This window comes from Lissotriton vulgaris, chromosome 6 (genome assembly GCF_964263255.1).
Source record: "Lissotriton vulgaris chromosome 6, aLisVul1.2, whole genome shotgun sequence".
Lineage (NCBI taxonomy): Eukaryota > Metazoa > Chordata > Amphibia > Caudata > Salamandridae > Lissotriton > Lissotriton vulgaris.
The window spans coordinates 412304866-412327647 of record NC_141694.1 but is presented as its reverse complement, the minus strand read 5'-3'; the positions used below and the strand labels follow the sequence as shown (position 1 = coordinate 412327647).

Below are 22782 nucleotides of genomic sequence, written 5' to 3'. Positions count from 1 at the left end.
GGGAGTTGGGATCTTTTGGGTCTTGAAGATGGAAGTTGAGGCCGCCAAGTAATATTCATTTGTTTGAGCTGATGGGACGGGCCGATGAAGCCTGTATGGAGATTACTGAAGGTGGCGTGTGGTCCAACTTGTTGGTAAACTAGTGTGCCTTTGATGGAGATGTGATTGTCGGTCTGAAGTAGGAAATGTATGTGTTCGATGAAGGCTGTGTCCTAGTCAGTGGAAGTGGTGCAGGTGATGGAGTCCTTGTGTATGACGGCAAGTCCTCTTCCTGGTTTGTTCGATCTGTCATGGCAGGAGAGCTTGTAGCCCGGTGAAATGGCTGTGGCGATGGTATGTGCCAATGGTGGGTTTAGCCAGGTCTCGGTCAGGAAGATGATGTCAGGGGGAGTGGGTGTCAATGGTGTTCCAGATCTCCGTGGCGTGTTTGCTCAGTGATCTTGAGTTGCGGTGCACGCATGCCAGATGGGATGAGGTGTGTGTGGCGTATCGAGAATGTGTGCTGGTGCAGGTGAAATGGATATGAGTGAATGAAAAAGGCCCTACTGTGGAGTGAGGTGAGGCTCAATAGCAGATGAAGTGGCAGCATCCGGTGGCGAGGGCATGCAGGCTGGAGGCGGTGTTCTGTTGTACCAGGTTTAGTGGCGCTGGGCACGGTCCAGGCATGGATGGTCGCTGACGGATTTGCCTTTGGTGTGCTTTCTACGAGCGGCTGATGTGTGGTCGTCCTGTGGCAGGTATTTTGCAGGTAGACATTTTGTAGGTACTGGGGTACTGGGGAGGCAGGGGGGAGCGCCGGGTGCACGTAAGGAGCGGTGGAGGTGGGAAAACATGAAAGGGGGAGTCAGGACACGGGAAATCGCTGGAGTAACCAGCTCAAAGAGAAAGAAGGCACAAGAAAAAAGGGAAAAAGAGGAACAAAGAGAATGAAAAATGGGCACAAACATTGGAGAATGGAAATATGGTCACAAAAAAACACAAAGTGAGAGAGAGAGCGAGAGGAGAAAAATGGGCCCTAAGAGGTCCAAAGAGAGCGGAAAGTGCAACACGGAAAAGGATGGAGGGAAGGGGGCAGGAAGGAGTAAAGAGCAACAGAGAAGAAGGAGCACAAGAACGAGGAAGGGCCTCGAAGCAGCAATATTGGGGTCTAAAAGGTTTTTATAGACTGCTTGGAGGATCAGTCTAGGTAAATGGGAGCTGGGTCTGGGCATCTGCTCTTTTAAATTGGTCTGAAGCAAGACTGCAAAACAGGGTGGTGAACCCACATCACTTGTTGGGACATGCTAAAGGTTCTTCTGAAACATTAATAGATTGACACCAAATAGAAGTCGTGGCATATGTTATTCCAAAGGACAGACTCTTAAGTAAACCTGAATACTCCATGTGTGATCTTCAAGCGAGGAGACCAAGGCCACCTCATACACTGAGATGTTTAGGGAAAAAAAGGCAAGAGCAGAAAATGGGCAATCCATGAGATGAAAACCAAAGGCCAAAGAATTACACCTGCAGGTTGATGGCAACAATACTCATTATAAGATGTTTTTACCCATGACAACATTGATGATTTCCAGATAACTGGAACTCATATATATCTTTGAAATCTGTCAGAGCCAGTTGTATAACAGTGTGGGGTGCCTTTAAGATACATATTCAAAATATACGTTCAAAGAGAAATGGCAACTTGCCAATAGAACACATAGTGAGAGTTACTTAATCCAACCCATATAAGAATCGTCAAAAATGACAGATTCTGACCACCTTGTGCAAGGTGCTCCATGTGGATGCTTTAAACTGAAATGAAGTGATTAAACAACAAGAAGGAAAAACCACACGACAATTTGACCGAAAGGGTGCGAGTGAGGGGAACTGGAAGGTGATGGTACCGGGTGAAGAACTGAAAGCCTTAGAGGAGGGTGCCTTTCCATGAACTATCACCCACAATCTTGTCAATCCAATCCGTAAAAATAAAGGCTGCAGGGCACAAGGTATTCTCTCCTTGAAAGAAGAGTTGGACATTAGTGAACCGTAGGTGTTGGCATCACATGCTTCTCCTTCAATGTTCTGTTCCCCTTGTGGAAGGTAGAAAGAGGGCATGTGTAGAGCAGGGCTGTGATGGCATTCAAGGTGCAGTAGTGAACCTGCAACAGGATGCTTTCAATATAGATAAACAACACTAACTGATAGATGAAACCACCAGCACAACCAAGGACAACCATGATTTTACAAATGGAAAAAAACACACCAAAATGAATCCCCTACCAGTGATTACAGGCCAAAGTTCCAAATAAACTATGCCAAATATTGACAACAGTGCACCCAACTGATCTCTGCACGAGGAGATTAAGACTAACTCTGACAAACTGGATGCCAATTATGAGGCAAAAGGGATTACTAGCGAATTCCTAGACAGAAAAAAACAGATTCAGTGGCCTTGAATTTGGGATTGCTCATAGAAGACCAAAAGAGGTTAATGGAAAGGATGAACCAAAATTTACAGTTTCACCAGACTCTACAAACCCAGACGATTGAGCTACAGCGCCTAGGGCAGGACCAAAAAACGGGTCCGATATTTGAAGGGGAGAGTTGAGGATACGGAGGGACAGGCATAATGAAGCGATATAAAAGTGTGTAACAGAAGTAATGGAAGGCTGAGATATAGTCAAATTACTAGATACATGGATAACCTCCACAGTGGTACCAAAAGGCTTTTCAGCCTTACTGTCCATTGAAAGAGCGTACCCAGTCTTGGCATGCCATCCACTCCCAGTGGCCCCTCTCAGGCAAATAGTGGCAAAATTACTCAATTTCAAGGAGCAGGAGACCATTTTACTGGTAGCTAGGAAAGAGAACCTCCTTCTAATATATAATAGCAAAGTTTTGATATTTCGGGACCATACGCTAGCTGTTCAACAATAAACAAGGACCTTTATAGCAGTAAAAAAAGACTTTCCCAGACCAGAGTGAAAGTCATGCAAGATCAGCAGATATTTTGTTTGACAGAGCATGCAACAACGTGGGATCAGACTAGAAATAAAGACAAATCATTATTTGACAAGCAGCGGAGAAGTCTAAATGGGTGATCATGGACACACTATGTTAATCTGCCGGTTATTGCACGTAAATACAGCTAGTAAGCCCTTATTCGACTTCCTCTTCATTGGATTAATAACAACATCTTAATAGGAGGAAGAACAGAAAATTGAAGAGGAAGCATTAATATTTGTAGGGAACAATGCAGCCAGCTATTCAATGCAAATAATGCAAGTATGGAATTTTCTAGAGCAGTATACTCTGACAGAAGGGCACAGACTGTCTGCAAGGGGGTGACATTTCCCTCTACAAGTGCGAATACAGTGTGGCCAGTAACTATGAAAAGGTAGCCAACAGAGTATCTAATGGAGAGGAGGCAATATCATAATTGAATACGATTCTAAAGGTCTAGAAACGGAAACAACATTCTAGAATTTAAAGAGAAGAATGTTACATGCATCCCTCCCTCCCTCAATTGGTATCACTGATGGCTATTTAAAGTTTTCAGATATTCTTGCCTCCCACAATTACATGAATTGATGTTGAATCAGATGGATATAAAATGTATAGGAAAATACCTTGGGTTTCTACTTCGTAAACGTGGGACCACGGATTGTGGTTCTTCTGGAGTAGTCAGCATCATCACTAAGCCATCTGCAAAGAATCTCATGTACCTTCAGAAAACACAAAAATTAACCATAAGTGCCTGAAACGTACATTTGCATTGCCCTTCAATATTAGAAAACACTCAGTATATTGCTTCTAGAACAGAAAATGCGTCAACAATTTAAAAAAAAACACAAAAAACCTTTTACATTGAGCTAAAAGAATATGAAAAAAAGACACAAAAAATGATAAAGTTACATTTATGTGATACTGTAACTTCTAATTTATATTCTTTCTCCTATTCATAACTTCTGGGTAAGCTTCCTCTAGTGGCTGTCCAGGCAGGTCTTCTTAAAGCTGATACTATCAACACAGATATACATTATATGCAGCCAAAGGCTGTTTCCCTAAGCGGGTGCGTACACTCACAAGCCCCATCTTTTAAATGGAACCATATCAGTGTGATGGTTACAGTATGACAGAGGGACTGATGGAAAGTCTTGGCAATATGTTATGTTATGTTATTGTGATTTATAAAAGCGCTACAGCTGCCCCAGCAAAGAGGCATCCCGGCGCTGATACCAAGCAAGACTGACATAGCAGATAGGACATACAAAGACTAATATGCAGGGAAGCCTTCCTGAATTCTAAATAGTTGCTGAGACCACAAATCTGCACAGGTTGTGTTCCAGAAATTGGCAGCTCTGTGACGGAAGGAGCGGCCACCAGCACGGAATCTTCGTGACCGAAGAACCACCACCAAGTGCTGGCCCAGTGAGCGAAGAGGTCATGAGGGGACATATGGCAAAAGGAGATTGGCCAAGACAGAAGGGGGGGGGGGGGGGCAGTTTCAGAATCTTGAAGGAAATACATAAGGTTTTAAATGCAATGCGCCTGGCCACAGGTAGCCAATGAAGACGTCGGATGGCATTGGAAACGGAACAGGGCCTACGCAAGCCTAAAAGGGTTCTTGCTGGTGCATTCTGTGCCCTTTGCAGGCCTCAAAACCTCCACCTTGTTGGACCCCAGATAAAGAGAGCAGGCATAATCGAGTCTGGACAATATCATTGCCTGGAAGATAACCTGACGCATGGGTGCGTCAAACAAGCCCAGCAATGGTCTGAGCACCCGTAAGAGTCCAAAACAAATCCCTGCAGTTTTTTGGGTTTGGACTCAGTAGTTTAAAGAGGAGTCCAACCAAACCCCTAGATTTTTTACTATCTGCTTAGGGAAGGGGGGCTTGCCCAGACTGGCTGGCCACCAGAAATCACTCCACTAACCATGGTCCTTTCCCACTAACAATACCTCCGACTTGTTGGAATTCAGCTGGAGACAGTTGGCGTCAAACACCAGGCCACTGCCGGAACGTCGCCCTGAAACTTGAGGGCGTCCTGCTCGGTGTTATTGGAGAGTGCCACCACCAATTAGATGTTACAGCAGGCAGACTAGAAATAATGGTGAAACCATAAATGTAACTTTACCTTACCCTTAAGTCACTGCTCTCTCCAATTCCCAATTGGTAGGTACTTTCACAGCAATGTAACAAAAAAGAGATTTCTTGAATTCCTGAACGAAGTGTATATCACTTAGTTATGCACCATGGGCATTATACTTGCATAAAGTATGTGGGGTGTTTCACCTCGTAGTCCTGCATAGATCGTTGACAAGAGAATGCCTGTAGAATGCAATGGAAATCACTTTCGCTCAGGTGAAATGACCATGGTCATTGAAAGGGAGAGTTGTCCTAAGGAGCAATGAGAGTTGCATAAGGTAATTCATGTGGCCCCTCTGTCCTTGGATTGGGCTTACTGACCTATGTATTACCACAGTCGACCAGTGGAACACAGATTCTTGGTTTTATCCAGATGCAGTTAAAACGTGCACCATACATTAATGCTAAGTAGCACTTCTTCAGCCAATAAAGTGTTATGGTGAGAAACAAGACTATTCAAAGGAAATTCAGTAACTACTGTTTAAACAAAGGAAGAATGAGCTAAGAATACCACCTTGTCCCAATGGTAGCTGGTGTATGGTTCAGAAGGACAAAGGCATTAAGCTATCTGATCCGACTTTTATATGATATAGAATGCTGGAAGAGTGTTTTCAAATAGCGAAACCTAGAATACTACCAAAGAGAGCTTATGTCTCATCAGATTATCCTTTCTCCACTTTGGTGACTCTTCTATGCCCAATTGATGTTAAGAGTCTCAGTAAGCTCAGAGTTTGTCGTGGGGTTACAGGAGGTGCTCTGACAGCTTGCCTGGGTTCGTTTTTAGGTTGAAGCCTACCAGAGAGCACAGCTGTTTGGTTTGCTAAAGATATCTTGGGTGCAATCAGAAAGCTTCCCTGGGAATGCACCCTGCCTGTTGCTTACCATTGGTTTTGTGGTTTGTAACCCACAATTTCTGGCTTTCTATTGGCTGGCTTTATTTGTTTTATACTGTCCAGGTTCAGTTCGGCCCTCACCTGGAACAAAGCCTTTTTATAATACCTCTACTTGTATTCTTCCATGAGTGCTTCCTTCAGTAAACAGACATATACAACTTGATCTTATCTTTTCACACTTGCTGTGCATTCAAAGAAAGAGGTCAAATGTAAGACTCGGTCTTCTGAGGAAGCTTGATGTTTATTTTTATTTCTCCGACTTCCAACGGAGAGAACTTATGTGACAATCTTACTGGACACTAGGAATAGGGAAGGGTTTTTCCTAGCATACAACAACATTTAAATGAATTGTACAAGTATTTTGCATACACGAAGCACATGTTTTTGTTAATCCTGAAGTGTGCTGGAAACAAATTCATTATTATGATGAAATCAGTACACCAGGTTATGCCATTTCCACACATTATTGTTTGCACTGTATAATTTTAGCCATAAAACTGAATGTCTGTACAAATGTAATGGTCGTTTCAATCAAAAATGTGGTGTCTGTAATGGCAGCGTGCTACCACACCATGCATACTCTACACCCCTGCACTCTACTCTGCACCACTCCACTTTACACCATACCACTGAACTCTGTGACACTGAACTCTACTCTGCACCAATCACCGCCACTGCACTATGCCGCTCTACTCTATTCTGCGCCACTCTACTCTATGCCAATGCACTTTACTCTATACCACTGCAAACGTTGCCACTGCAGTCAACACCACTCCAGTCTCTGCAACTCCACTCTACTCCACTGCACAATATGCCAATGCACTTCATGCCAATCCACTGTACACCACTGTTATCTACTCTACACCACTTTATGTCATTACTCTATGCCACTACACTCTAATATGCACTGCACCACTCTGCGCCACCTCCCTCTACTCTGAAACCATCCACTTTATGGCACTCCACTTTGAACCATTGTATTCTATGCAACTGCACTCTACTCTGCACCACTGTAGTCTACCCCACCCTGTACTCTACACCACTCCACACCACTATACTATACTCTGCAACACTATGTCACTACGCCACCGTACTCTACTATGCACCACTTTAATCTATGCCATCTTGCAGCTGAATTCTATGCCGCTGCACGCTATGCCACTATACTCTGAAACACTATGCCATTTCACTCTACACCACTCCATGCCACTGCACTCTACTCTGCACAACTCAATGCCACTACACCACTGTAGTCCACACCACTGCTCTCTACGCCAATGCACTCTACACTGGTCAACTCTACGCCACTCCACTTTCCTTCACTGCACTCTACTTTATGCCACTGCACCACGGTACTTCACGCCATTTCACCCTACGACACTCAACTCTACAACACTCTACGCTACTCCAATGCACTCCAAGCCAATGGACTATACACCACACTATGACATTCTACACTGCAACACTCCACTCTACCCCACTGCACTCGGCAGCACTCCACTCTACAGGCTAGTCCACTCTACTCTTTGCCATTCCACTCTATGAAACTAAACACCACTCTCCTCTAGGCCACCAACTTTTAGCCATGCTAAACTGATGGCACACTGGTGTAGAACATGGCTAAAACACATTGGCAAAGCCATTAGCTCTTGCATAAGCAAAACCTACTGGCTTTGCTAATGCCTGCTCTAACTAGTCAAGCCCAGAGTTGTCCAGGGTTCAACACATCTCTGTGGTGCTGGGCTGCAGCTGGTATAAAAGCTCAACCTATGCCTTAGGTTAGGTGAGCATGCACAATTATAGTCCAATGTGTGAGGCTTGAAAATAGGTAAAGGATCAGAAAGGAGCTTAGAACTAGGGCTGAAGTCTTCACAAAACAATGACAAACATTTTGCAGCTTGTGCAAAAATGTGGGTCTAACTTTGAGAATTTCGTATTGTAAGTGGCATGGTTCATAATATTTTATTCATTGCCACTTTTCATCCTCTAAGTGCATGGTGACAGGTTAATTTAACATGCAGAGGAAAAGCAATAGTGCAATTACGGAGTGAAGCGCAACTTGTGACACTTAGCATGGTGCAATGTTCTACTTGCAACACACTTCTGGAATAAAGCAATCTTACATGGCCATGAAGCAACTAATAGCTGATGGCAAAAGACAAATATTTCACAAAACAATACATTCACAATATTGGGAACACTGCTGAGGTAAGATGACCAAGTTGCATTTCAGAGGTATGTTAGGAATGAGGCACACTAACTACCAGACTGTAGAGAAAGATGGAATATCCTTTCCTCAACTATGTACAGAAGTACTTACGTCACTGGGAGACAAATGATCTCTCACCATATGAAGAGTAAGATGTCTAAGAACCAGAGATTTTGGATCTTAAGATGTAGTGTAGTTCCTACATTCCGAATAGGCTATGCGCATTGGAATAACATAAACAATAGTTTAGACTAGGACTGAAGTCGACTAGGTCTCTACTGAGTATGTTAGACTTAATTGTGAATGCCAGCTAGCTCAGAGGTCACTAGAAACTTTCTCGAATAAACAAGAAGGGATTAGTTTCTGACAACCATATAACATGACAACTTTGTTCTCCAAGAATAAGAAATATACCTTCAGAGTCGCGGAAAAAATAGATGGCTATTTCCCTCAGTCAATCGTGCATGCTTCGTTTCACCAGAAGTGCAGAGAAATAGGGAGACGGGCGTTTTCAATAAAAAGGTTATTTTATTGAGCAGTCTTCTTTCTCAAGCAAGAGAAGTTAATTGCAACAATCGTAATACTTGCTATGAAGGAAAGTGCGTACAGTAAAAGGAGTATTATGAAATAATACTGTAAAAGCATTTGTATGGTTTCTAAGCCATAAGATACTTAAAATGGATAAAATACATACAATGATAAATAATGACTAAAAGTACTCAACTGGTGCATCTAAAATACGCCTACCCCAGTGTACCCAACTTAAGCCTAGTACAAGGGAATAAGTAATTGAGGTGTAGCTTGAGTTAAATAGTTTCTGCCAAGAATCTATCCAAGAATTCTCTAAGGGTCTAATCAGCTCCGTACCTTGGTTATAGAATGAAGGAGGTCTTGTATCTCTCTCTCAAGACTCAATCTCTCAGTAACCCGCAAGGGTAGCAGGGAAACACCAGAGCTGGATTTCTCGGCAAGAGAAAAGACAGCGTCTCTCTCAGTGCGTCAGCTGGAGGGTCGGCTTCCTTCGGCACTCGCTACAGCAGGGCGTCGGGCAAGTAGTTAGTCGATCTGCTCCAAAACCACTGTGTGTTTGCTAGGGCAGATGTGGGTATATATATACCTGGAAGGTGCTGAGCTTGACGTAAGGGTGGACATAATAACGTCACTAAGAACTCAAAGTTCTTTACACGCTCCAAAAGTTCTGGAACAAATCAATACTGAAGCAGGGGGAAGTCCCGGACTGCTGAAGGCTGGTTGTCTTCAAGAACTCGTTGTACTCTAGGAGCTTAGTGGAAGTAGCCATGCCGTATTTGGACTGCATTGGCTGTGCCTAAATATTGTTACGATTCTTATGCCTATATAAGGATATGATAAGTTATACCTATATAAGGGCATGAATTCAGAAAATTACACTAGAGCCCTAGATACGTTACAACAAAGAATCAGGGGCTTTAGGGATGTGGTCAAAGATGGTGTGGTCTATGGTAAACTCTTGGACCAGTCCAGCATGAGCCCATCATCTCAGTATGGATGCCCACCCAGGAGGCCAAATTGTCACTTTTTGTAGGGAAATCAAAGTTTGGTACCAATGGCAACACTTACTGCACTACTGTGCTTCCCCTGCATTACTTTTTTTGCCAATATTTAGTAGGTACAGGAACCCTAGGATGGACAACTAACAAAGTCACCTTGTTACCAATAGGTGTCCAATTGTGGAACCAAACCAGCAGTTCCTAACATTAGAATGTTGCTAGTTGCACTCCAAATTACAACATTGTACAAAGCTTTGTGTTAACACGTCAGAATATCTGTTACATAGAAAAGAAAATCAAAATGAAAATCTCTGCTTTTTTGTTGTTGTGATCTCACAGTCTTCATACATTTACATGACAACCAAGCTTCATCCATGAGCTTCATCCACTGAATGTTTTCAATGCTAAATATATATCTCCAGTTCATTTCTTGGAACTCTTAATACATACTGGTTACATTTATCAGATAAGACGAGTGGACCAAACTCCTTTACATAAGTGCATATTCTGTCATCAATTGGATAAAAGATTGAAAGTTAAAAACAGACTTCTAGTACATGCAACTCAGATCTTGAGGATTACTGAATGAAAATAAAACCCTCAAAAGTGCTTCCTTTTTGCACAATTTATGCATTCCTCTAAGCTGAAAAGGGAATTGCTTTGACTTGCACTGGGCACTTCCTTCTCTCGGACATGCTTAAATTACACAAAAACACGCCAGGGGCTGTTTGTGTTCATTTTACCACCACAAAGCTGTAAAACTTTGCCTGGAATAGTTACAGATCAGCGTGGATGGCACTGTGCTAATCCTCAAAACTCTGCTAGAAAAACAGATGTTTGAGGTGAGCAGTTTCAGAGTGTCAGTGGTGTTACAGAGTGCTGTATATGAAAGAGCAGCTCTCTGACTAAAACTTGTGAACTACCCAGGGTGATATCTATCTATCTATCTATCTATCTATCTATCTATCTATCTATCTATCTATCTATCTCTAGATCTATATCTATATATATTGACTGAAAAAAAACAAAGGTTACTGGGTTTTTATAGTTAGGGAACACAATTTAAAAAACCTTAGAAATTCACTGAAAAAAACCCCAAAGGTTACAGGGTTGGGCTCAGATTTCACTCGTATAACACCAGTGAAATTCAGCTGTATAGTAACCAGAGTTAACTACATATAACGTACGCCCCTACAATGCACTACTTATGACCTCATTACATTACACATTAATTTTTTTTATTTTAAGTGTTTTTTTTGGAAAACCTTTATTAATACTTCAACCAGTTACAAATATGGGCCTACAACCACCAGGGCCGGCCGCTAATCAGTTTCATCACAGCAAGTCAGTTAGGACAAGACTCGGCCTCCCGGGAAGCGAATGTACCACAACTTCAATTAAAATTGGCTATAGAACATACCATGCGAATGACAGGATTCTAAAGGATCCATTTTACAATATAAACATAGAAGGATCAGGTGCCATACAATATCACAAAGTCGCATAAAGGGCGGGCAAAATAGTAGGATTTCCACAATTAGATCGATCTCATTTAAGACAGTGGCGCTAAGGCATACAATTCAGGATAAACAAGCATACAATCACAGTTCGCACCAGTTAAGCGCCCGCCCAATGATACTGAAATACCGTGAAAAGTATAGGCACAGATAAAAAAGTCGATAATTGACAGAAAAATGGACCCACTACGCTGACCCGAAAAGGAAAGAAGCGAAAGAAAAGGCAAGGAAAGATACGAAAGAGAAAAAAGGCCATAGAAACAATAAGGAAAAACAAAATTCCCCTCCCCCAACCCCCCACCCTGCACCCCTGCAGATGACTACGGCCTACCCCCCTAGCAGCGTGCCTGTCGCCGCAAATAACTGAAACCCGAAATATAGGAAGAACAAAGAGAAAGAAAGAAAAACTAAACCCCTACCCTAAAAGTAGAAATGGAGGTGGGCTATATCATACGCATTCCCGGTCTCTCCCCACCGCCTTAACAAAGAATCCCCCACAAAGCTGACACAATCGAGCAGACCACAATAGAAAAGTACACCCGGGGAAACTATAAACTGCGCCCGGTCTCCGTTAACCTAGTAAAGCAATCCCGTTACTGATGAAACCATAGTGCGAAACCCCAAACAACAGTCTCAGCCTTGGCCCCGTCAATCAAATTTGCTGATTCCCTCCGATAAGTAGAGCCCCATCGTCAAATTGTCAAAATATATACAGAAGTTGCCGAAATATGGTCTGTTAGATGGAGAAAGGATGGCAAATCCCAAAGTAGACGGCCGGTTCCAACAATGCACCACCCCGACTCCAAGGCCAGGCACTGTCCCATCCGCCATCTTGATGGACCAGCTGGGAAGGGGGTGCGACACAATCCAACACAGTTCACAGTTCCGACCAAAAGTTTCCAGAATGGGAACAGCAGTTAAATGTTCCGCCGGCTGCGAAACCAAAGATTCCGACCATACAGTTGAAACGCCGATCTCAGCATGTTCGAACAGTTCCAGTTCTGTAGGGGCAGACACAGCTCCAAGCACCGGGTCTGAATGCACCGCTGGGGTGTCTGTCGGGAGGTGAGCTGGCTGCCGGGTCCCGGGCAACGAGTCAGGTTCCGGTCCCGACCCTCTAATTCCATCCGCTGCCGACATCAGATTCCAGACCTGGGCCTCCATAGTCACCTGAAGTGCCTCGAGGGTTGCCAGCACTGACCGCAATGACGAGCCGCACTTAGCCCGCTCCGCCGGGTTCCGCATAACATCAGGCATATTGATCCCCATGGAGATTCGCCTTCCCCGGGGTAAGATTAGTCGGAGCAGGAATGAACCGTGAGGGAGAGATCGTCAACATGCGATAGTGCGCGCCAAGTCTCCAACCCAAAGGCACCGGCGATGCAAACGCTAGGCCTCCGGGTCAGGGACCACCGCCACACCGCCTCGGGCGTCACTCGTCTCCTCACCTCCGATACGGTACCAGACAGCAGATCGGCAGCAAAGCAATCCAAAAGATGTCGAAAGTTCCATGGACCGGACCGCTGTTGTTCAACTAGGACCCGGCTGGACCAGCACTCGAGACCCCGGCTTCCAGACTGGGTTAGGCCTCAAATCAAACCTCGACATTACTCCACTCCATAATGTCGGAAAAGTCTAGGGATCGCTCCATCGGACTGCAGATTAGTTCATATACACGGATATGGGGCGGGAAATCAGGATAGATAACAGGATCTTCTGGCGAAAGACGGAGGTCAGCGGAGCCGGGAGACTATGCAGCCATCTTACTTGCTGTCGTAGCTCCACCTTATTTTAAGTTTTATAAAGTGCAAACAAGAAATAGAGCGATAAAGAGGAGGCATATAAAGCAAACACAAAGGTAACTGAAAAGGTACAGGAAGAGAAAAACTTTAGGCCAACAGAACTAGGCTTAATCATCAACAGTCACGTAATATACAAGTAATATACCAGGGTGAGGGAAATGTGTCAGAGCAGGCCTGGAGATTAGCGGAACAAGAATAAATGAAGCAACTTACAAATGCCCCGGAGGAGGAAGCTAGATGATCAAAAGAGATAAATACGAACAGTGCAAGAATAAGTAACTCTTTGAAAGTCACATACCAAAATACAATCATAAAAGTCAGGTAAGAAACAAGGGTGAGGAGGGCGAATAGAGTGCTTGCAAGGAGTGGGGAGGTTCTAGAACAAGAATTTGTTCATTAACAGCGCTTTAACTTTCTTTTTGATGGATGCCGTTGAGGGGTTCATCCGGAGTTTCAAATTCTCAGGGCGATACCAGAGAAAGCTCGATTGTACGTTTTCTTTTACTGAAATTTCTGCGGCATCAACTGTAAGGTGCAGCCACTTCTGGGGGGTCTAGAACCACAAGATAGAAGTTTTTGTGCAAGGTATACCGGGTGTTGAAGTGTAAGGCTTTATGGGGCAGGTAGGCAAATTTTTGTTGTATTCCTGCTTTATATGGGAGCCAGTTTAGGGTTTTCAACTCCGGCGTGATATGGTACTTTCTTTTGGAACCTGTGATGAGTCTTGCAGTGGAGTGAAGAGAGAGGCACTTGGTGGAGTCATCTTAGATTTGGGAAGGCCACAGAGGGTAGCGCTTCAATAGTCCAACATAGAGCTCACTAGCGTTTGCACAGCAGATTTGAAGTCATTCGGGTAGAGAAAAGAGTTAATTTTCCTTGAGATGTTCATTTGGAAGTTCACACCTTTGGGGAGAGCACTAATGTGCTTCTGACTGTTGTCTAGCATTATGCCCAGTAAACTCATGGAGCCAATGATGTGCAGTATGCAGTTAAGAGCGGTTAGCTGATTCATCCATTCTTTGATGGCTGGCAACTGTTTAGGTGGGGTGACTGAGAAGAATTCAATTTTAAGACATTTAATTTAAGGTGATTGAGAGCCAGCGAGGTTTAAACTTTCAATAGAGTGGTGTTGAGTGACTGGATATCTTCTGGTGAGGAGACTTTCAGGTACAGTTGGATGTCATCGGCATACATGTGATAATGGAGGTTGGATAGTTTAAAATTGTCAGTTAAAGGCACCATGAACAAGTTGAAGAGAGTTGGTGAAAGCGTGGATCCTTGTGGTACCTCTAGAGTGACCAGTGAGGGATTAAATATAGAAAGATTAATCTTAAATCTTCATGTTCTATTGTGGAGAAAAGAGGAGAACCAGTTTACGACAGGCCCCGAGAGCCCAATCAGGCGTTCCAAGCAGTTATGTTTATCCGAATTGAAAGCTGACAATAGTTCTAGGAGTGTTAGAAGGCAGAAATCGTTCTGATCCAGCATTTTGAGGGCATCATGTACAATGTGAGTAAGAGCAGATTGGGTACTATGACCGTGACGGAAGCCGGACTGAAATTGGTCAAGTAGTTGGAATTGGCCTATGTGGTTACATAGGTGGACATGGATGCCTTTCTCTATAAGATTCACCAGAGTTGAAATGTTGGAGATTGGTGAAAGTTCTGTAGGACAGTGTGATCTGCAGTAGATTTCTTTAGAATAGGGGTGACCTGTCCGGCCTTTAGGCACTCTGGGATAGAGCCTTGAAGCAGTAAGGCATAAGCTGTCTTGGCCCAGAGTGGGGAGTATGGAGAGTTTAATCTCACTGAAGAAATTCGATGGCAAGGGGTCACTGAAGTGGTTAGATAGTCTCAATGATTTTTTAGAATGGTGTTTTTATCCAAGGTTTCGAATAAGCTCCAAGAGGCATCACTCATGACATGGTCAGTAACATCACTGAAGACATCTTAAAATACGTCAAAGTTACTGGCAAATGAAAGAAAAAAGAAAAAACATGTATTTATATATGACGCGTTTCAACTCTCGTGGAGTCTTGTTTACAGGTGAGCAAAATGAAGGAATGACTTTGAATTAAGTCCGCTTTTAAAGGGCTACAGCATATCTCCATAGTCACTTCTTACTGCAATGTCCATAATGCATTGGGAAAATCACCTTTTCAACATGATAATGCTCTCTCTTTATCAAGCCTGCATTTCCGTTTTCCACTGTATTGTTTAGTTCTGGGGAAAAGCTGACTCTGTATTTCCAAATATATTCGTGATTTCCCATGCAACAAAAATGCTCGAAATATCTTGATGCCCAATTTTCTGCAGTGCATGTTTCTCAAACTCCATCAAAAGGGCCAGTGTCCATTTGAATTCCCTTGCTCTGCTACACTTCATGATGAATGGTGAAACACTTTTCATACCTTTTCTTTAAGTGTATCACGCAGGTGTGTCGGGCTCCTGTTTTATTAACATCCAACACCAACATAGTTTTCTCCAATCTTGAGCCCCTGACCAACAGGGCGGCCACGGCGCGCAGGTATCAGAGCACCCCGCTTACATCCAACTTAATCTACCTTGGAAAACACAAAGCAGCACGCCGCAGACCGGAGTTTGATGAAAGCCAGCACTTCTTTATTGCAAACTTCAAAATGGCAACAGATTTAATCCTGACGCGTTTCAACTCTCGTGGAGTCTTGTTCACAGGTGAGCAAAATGAAGGAATGACTTTGAATTAGATCCACTTTTAAAGGGCTACAGCATCTCTGCGTAGTCACTTCTTACTGCAATGTCCCCAGAACTAAACAATACAGTGCAAAACGGAATTGCAGGCTTGATAAAGAGAGAGCATTATCATGTTGAAAATGTGATTTTCCCAATGCATTATGGACATTGCAGGTCTATTTCTGGGTGACCCCACTCCTCGAAGAATGGCTGGAGAACCTGGGGGTCAATCTCCCATTCGTGTAGTTGTTGGCTGTGCCTGCTGAGCAGGTTGGCAACCTGATTGTCCTTCCCTGGAAGGTGTTCTGATAGGAAAAAAAATGTTTTTGGGAATCGCCCACTTCCATATGCTTTGTGCCAGATGGGACAGCTGTGGAGAGTGTGTTCCTCCCTGTTTCTGGATATAGTACTGTAGAAAAAGGGTGGGGCTGATGGCCTGTTTCAAGATTGCCCGGCGTTAACCGCCTCTATACCACTCTAGTTACCAAACAAAGAGGCAGGCGCTGGAGACTGGAAGGCAGGAAACAGAAGTTTTTATTCCGACGGAGCAGAACACATCAGATCAGACAACAAGGTATCGTCTCAAGGTGCTCCAACAGCCTCTCTGAGGCCTGGCCTCTTATACCCTGGTTTATGACATGTGAACATTCTTTATTGTATAAAAACTCTTTGAACTTATAAAAAGACATCCCTGTAATCCTCGTGTCAGACCCACCCCCACATGCATCCACAATAGAGGTCCTCACCCTGCTGATAATAGGAGGGGGCTATCACGCAGCTGGGTGTTCCGTCGATTCTTAGGATGTGTGCGCCTGATCGTATCCCAGGGGGTGGGGGGGCCATGATCAATAGTGGGTCCTTTGAAGAGGAGCGACTCCATACAATAGGGGGCAGTAAACTCTATCTCCCGGCTAGGCGATGGCCCCGGACCTGTGTGGACAATCGGACTCGGGGGAAGGGGTCATCAAAGGAGAGGTATTCATGCCGCGTGGACAATCAAGCGCGGAGGGAGAGTTTACCAACAGAGGGGTATTCATGAAAGGAAAGGAGGTGTTGGTCAGGCGCGAGCGTGACTCCCAAGGACAGAGTCATGCAGAAGAAGAAGGTTTATGACTTGCCCATGTGAGGGAGGGGGGGGGGGGGGGGGGGGGGGAGCCAGGGTGCGCGGAGGATGCTCGTAGGGTCAGGGGAGCACGCTGGCGATCGATCGTGGACAGGGAGACCATGATACCTAAAATGGCTGTCGTGCATGTTGTACGTGGGTGACAAGCTGGCGCAGATGATGTTCAGCTCGTGTACTAAAATTCCACAGTACATTGCGGTCATGTTGTCCGTTCGGATCAACACCGTCTTGCTGTACAAGTATGTCTGAAATGCTTTTAGGGCTAGGAATATTGCTAGCAATTCCAGTTGGTTGATATGCAGCTTTTTCTGTTTGTTTGTCCAGAGCCCTTGTACTGTGTATTGAAGGAGATGGGCTCCCCAGCCTGTTAGTGATGCGTCCGCTGTCAATACTAGTTGTGGAACCGGCTCTTGGAACAGTCGCCCCTTGAAAAGGTTTTGTGGGTTTCACCACTGCAGAGAGTTGTGAGCGCGACTGTCTACCAACACTAGGTCTTTTAGTTGTCCTTGAGCCTGATTCCATTGCCGTGCTAGGCATTCCTGTAATGGGCGCATTTGAAGTCTGGCATGGGGGACAATGAATATGCAGGAGGCCATCATGCCTATGAGCTGCATGAAGACTTGAGCTGACAGAGTGATTTGGCAGGAATCTGCGAATGAGTGCCTGCATACTGTCTATCCTTGCTGATTTTGGATATGCCTTTGCCACTGAGGTGTCTATAGTGGCTCCCAGGTACTGCTGTTTGTGGGACGGCTGCAGATGTGATTTTGCGTAGTTGATTGAAAAGCCTAGGCTGTGTAGCAACTGGATTGTTTGAAACGTGTGTGCAGCGCACTGTTGGTACGATTTTGCTTGCATCAGCCAATCGTCCAGATAAGGGTACACATGGACGTGTTGCCTTCTCAGATGTGCTGATACTGTCGCTAAGCATTTTGTAAACACTCTTGGAGCTGTGGTAACCCCGAAGGGCAAAACCTTGAATTGGTAGTGTTGACCTTCTATTGTGAACCTGAGGTATTTTCTGTGGGCTGGATAGATGGATATGTGAAAATACGCATCTTTGAGGTCTAGTGTTGCTAGGAAATCTCCTTGTAGCAACGGGAGCACTTGTTGTAGTGTGATCATATGAAAGTGCTCCGATAGAATGTATTGGTTTAGGGGTCTGAGGTCGAATATTGGTCTGAGGGAACCATCCTTCTTGGGAATAAGGAAGTATAGGGAGTGCTCTATGGCCCCCTTTTCTAGCATGCAGGTCTCCTCTTGTTGAAGCAGGGTGATGTGTTCCCTGGACATTGGAAGATGTCTGAGTGGTATGTTTGGTGGTGTGGAAGTCATTTCTAGGCAATAGCCAGACTGGATAATTTCTCTCACCCACCTGTCTGTGGTAATTGCGTTCCAGACAGGCAGGAACTGTTGGAGTCTGCCTCCGACCGGTGTTAGGTGGTCTGGAGGTAGCGTAATGAAGTCCCTGTTTTGTGGCCGTGGAGGCTCTGGTGTTATTGCCTCCACGTCCTCTTCCCTTATTGTTGTTTCCCCATGTAACCTCCTCTGTTTGTGTTCTTGTTGAAGGAACCTTGTGTGTTACTTTTGTATGAGGCAGATGTTTGTATTTCCTCGTGTAGTTGCTCTGTATGAGGAGCGACGAAAGGAGCCTCTTTGTTGCTGAAATTGCAATGCCCCCATTGATTTTGCAGTCTCAGTGTCCTTTTACATTTTATCCAAAATGGTGTCGACAGCAGGGCCAAATAAAAAATCCTGATTGACAGGCTGGTTAAGAATGGTGGATTGGACCTCATTTTTAAAACCAGAAATACGCAGCCATGCATGTCTGCGGAGTAGGATGCTAGTGTTGATTGACCTAGCTGCACTACATGCTGCGTCAACCGCGCATTTGATGGAGGCGTTTGTTATGAATTTTCCCTCTTGTATAAGATCTTGGGCTTGTGCTTTGAAAGGCTCAGGTAGGTGTTGCATGAGGCTTTCTAGCTGATCGTAATGCGCCCTGTCGTAACAAGCCAGTAGTGCTTGTGTATTAGCTTGTGCTGCTACCCTTTTGCCTGATGCCTCTAGTATTTTTGACTCCTTGTCTGGGGGAGGTGCTTCCCCAGTCGTTTGGGAGTTGGCTCTTATCCGTGCGTTGGCCGCTACCAGGGAGTCTAGTGGTAACTGCCCTCTGATGTAAGTAGGGACTGTAGGAGCTGCCCTATACTTTTTTTCTATTCTGGGGTTGATTACCCGTGCCCTGGCTGTATCCTTAAGTATGCCAGGTGCATGTTTCAGAACTCCCTTTAACATGGGAAGTGTTTTGACACATTTTTCTGATGTAGGGAAGGTGTCAAACAAGAAGTCTTCCTCAACAGGGTTGTTATGCATATCTACGTTGTGGAATTGTGCTGCCCTGTCTATGAGTTGATTAAAGACTACGGTGTCATCAGTAGGTGACGGCTTAGTAGGATAAGGGGGTATATCAGGGATGGGATGGGTGTTGTAAGGGGAAACATCCTAAACCACGATGTTTGAGCAACGACTCACCTGAACAACGAGGAAAGAACAACGAAGACTGCTCAACATCGACGGACGGAACCACAACGGCCGGAACCACGACTTGACGCCCACGTCACTTGTCAACGATGTCTTCCGCCTACCAACCCCTTGCGCTCACTAAGATTGGGCTTTGTTGGAGTAAAACGTCACTCATCTCTGCCCAATCAGAAACATTTGTCTAACGCAATAGGTTTAGAAAAAAAAAAAAAAATGCACCCTGATTGGCGTAAACGGTTGTGCGAGCATGGAACATGGAATTCTAAGACATTCAAAGGTAGGTAATATCTTAAAATGAACGTAATTTTAAAAACATATAATTATTATTTGGAGTATTATTTAAAAAATGAGTTGATTAACATTTGTATTTAAATTAACGTATAAACACTTTCACTTCAAGCAAAACGTTAATAGGGGAGTTTCGGGGGGTGTTAGGGGTTTCCCCCCACAAACAATGACTAAATAAAGGATTTTCGTTGTACAGAAAGTAGTACTAAAAAAGTAGTTGTAATGAAAAGATCGATTTTTAAACTTTCGTGGTTTAGGAGGTCGTGGTTCAGGCAGTCGAGGTTCAAGCGGTAGTGATTAAGTCATATTGAGGCTGTGTTGCCTTCATTGTCCCCATGTTGAGAAGGAGAATAAGGAGAGTAGGGAATAAAAGGTGTAGTAGGCATAATAGGCTGAAAAGGAATGAAGAGTCTAGAGGGAGAAGTCCCAAAGTCCTTTTTCTTTAATGGAATAGGGGCCTGAGGTTCAAAGTCCAAAGGCTTCTTTTTTCTATGCAGGATGGTAACTTTACCAGTCTCTGGATTAATGTATATCTTTGCCTGGTCGTCAGAGGGATCTGGGTGGAAGAGTTCTTCCTCTACAATCCTTGGTTGAGTGTTAGACTTTGGTTTTTCAACGACTTTTGGCTTAGTAACAGATTTTTTCGGCTCGGGCCTTTTTTCGGGTCGACCGGAACTTTCGGTTCGACGCGTTTCTTGTGCTCCGTAGGTTTCTTTGGAGGAGTGTCCTTCCCAGAGTCGATGTTCTTTTTTGGATCAACTGGTGACTTTGGAGCCGGTATCTTCGGGTCGACAGGTTTTTCCGGCCTCGGCGCGGGTTTCGGTACGGCGCCCTTTGCCGGGGTCGACGGATTTTGAACAGCAGGCTTGTTCGGGTCGGTGACCTTTTTCGGTTCGGCGCCCTTCGGTTGCGTGCCTTTGTTCAGTTTGACGATTCAGAAAAGGGGGTGGTGATGAACAGAGTGTCTGAATTAAGCAGACCACTCTTACCCAGTCCAGAGATTAGGGCTTGATCCATCACAATTTTTTAGCTCACTGCACCATCCCAGCTCAGAACTTGGCCATATGCAAATTAGTCTGACCCTGGCCCAGTGCATCATGGGAACAGGGCAGACCAAACTACCAAGCCAATTCTTATACTGGGAAGGAAACAAGCTACTGGGGACCGGTTTCTGGCATTTCAGCCGTCTTCGGCCCGGCTTGCTTGAATCCTGATGGTGCAATGAGCTAGGGACTCACATCTGAGTATACCCTTCCACGCTTATGGTGGACAAAAATGATTCAGAAAAGGGGGTGGTGATGAACAGAGTGTCTGAATTAAGCAGACCACTCTTACCCAGTCCAGAGATCAGGGCTTGATCCATCACCATTTTTTAGCTCACTGCACCATCCCAGCTCAGAACTTGGCCATATGCAAATTAGTCTGACCCTGGCCCAATGCATCATGGGAACAGGGCAGACCAAACTACCAAGCCAATTCTTATACTGGGAAGGAAACAAGCTACCGGGGACCGGTTTCTGGCATTTCAGCCGTCTTCGGCCCGGCTTGCTTGAATCCTGATGGTGCAATGAGCTAGGGACTCACATCTGAGTATACCCTTCCACGTTTATGGTGGACAAAAATGATTCAGAAAAGGGGGTGGTGATGAACAGAGTGTCTGAATTAAGCAGACCACTTTTACCCAGTCCAGAGATCAGGGCTTGATCCATCACCATTTTTTAGCTCACTGCACCATCCCAGCTCAGAACTTGGCCATATGCAAATTAGTCTGACCCTGGCCCAGTGCATCATGGGAACAGGGCAGACCAAACTACCAAGCCAATTCTTATACTGGGAAGGAAACAAGCTACCGGGGACCGGTTTCTGGCATTTCAGCCGTCTTCGGCCCGGCTTGCTTGAATCCTGATGGTGCAATGAGCTAGGGACTCACATCTGAGTATACCCTTCCACGCTTGTGGTGGACAAAAATGATTCAGAAAAGGGGGTGGTGATGAACAGAGTGTCTGAATTAAGCAGACCACTCTTACCCAGTCCAGAGATCAGGGCTTGATCCATCACCATTTTTTAGCTCACTGCACCATCCCAGCTCAGAACTTGGCCATATGCAAATTAGTCTGACCCTGGCCCAGTGCATCATGGGAACAGGGCAGACCAAACTACCAAGCCAATTCTTATACTGGGAAGGAAACAAGCTACCGGGGACCGGTTTCTGGCATTTCAGCCGTCTTCGGCCCGGCTTGCTTGAATCCTGATGGTGCAATGAGCTAGGGACTCACATCTGAGTATACCCTTCCACCTGTCTTGGCTCGACAATTTTTGGCTGTGCGGCCTTCTTGGGGTCGACAGTCTTTTTTGGCTCGACGCTCTTTGGCTGTATGGCCTTTTTCGGATCGACGCCCTTCGGGTCAACAACTTTCTTTGGCTCTGGAACCTTGGCTCTGGAACCTTCTTTGGGACGATGGCACTGGGCCCTGGGGTCTCAGAAGGTTTCGGAGCCGAGCCGGATGGCGATGCTTGTGAAACTTTCTTCTGATCTTGGCTAAAGCCTTTTGGCGATGCCTTGACCGGAGCCTTTGGTAACGGGGTAGTTGGAGTCGGGGGCAGGGTACTCACGATTTGCCCCGGTGGGATGTCGTCATCGGAGTCCTCGACGGTGACTAATTCTAGGTCAGAGTCTGGAGTTTTCTGTAGATCCTGGTCATCCCATGGGCAATCGCGCGCTATACAAATTGATAAATCAAATCATCGAAGATGTTGTCCAGGTCCGGTGCCTGTCGCTGCATTTCTTGCCTAGCGGCTCGTCGGTTTCTAATAGTTTTCTTTGATCAAAACTGGGCGCAGGCTGGACAGGTTTCTTCCTTATGGTCTGGGGAAAGGCACTTGTTGCATACCGAGTGCTTATCAGTACGTGAGAACTTGGATTTGCATTGTGGGCACCTTTTAAACGGGCTTCTTTCCATCGACGGTCGACTCACGTGGGGTCGAAAAGGGATGTATGACGTTACCACGCATACTTTTAGCACGCATACCTTTACAACGCA

At 45.0% G+C, this 22782-nt stretch overlaps 1 protein-coding gene across 2 annotated transcripts in view; it reads right to left on the bottom strand.

Annotated features, from left to right (window-relative positions):
* The window catches only part of FBXO9 (F-box protein 9), a 373518-nt gene that overhangs the window by 103471 nt on the left and 247265 nt on the right, over nt 1-22782 (bottom strand). For both annotated transcript variants that reach the window (XM_086926428.1, XM_086926427.1), the window contains exon 10: nt 3609-3704. In XM_086926428.1, the coding sequence (XP_086782554.1) occupies nt 3609-3704 (96 nt within the window). The remainder of the gene's footprint in view (nt 1-3608; nt 3705-22782) is intronic.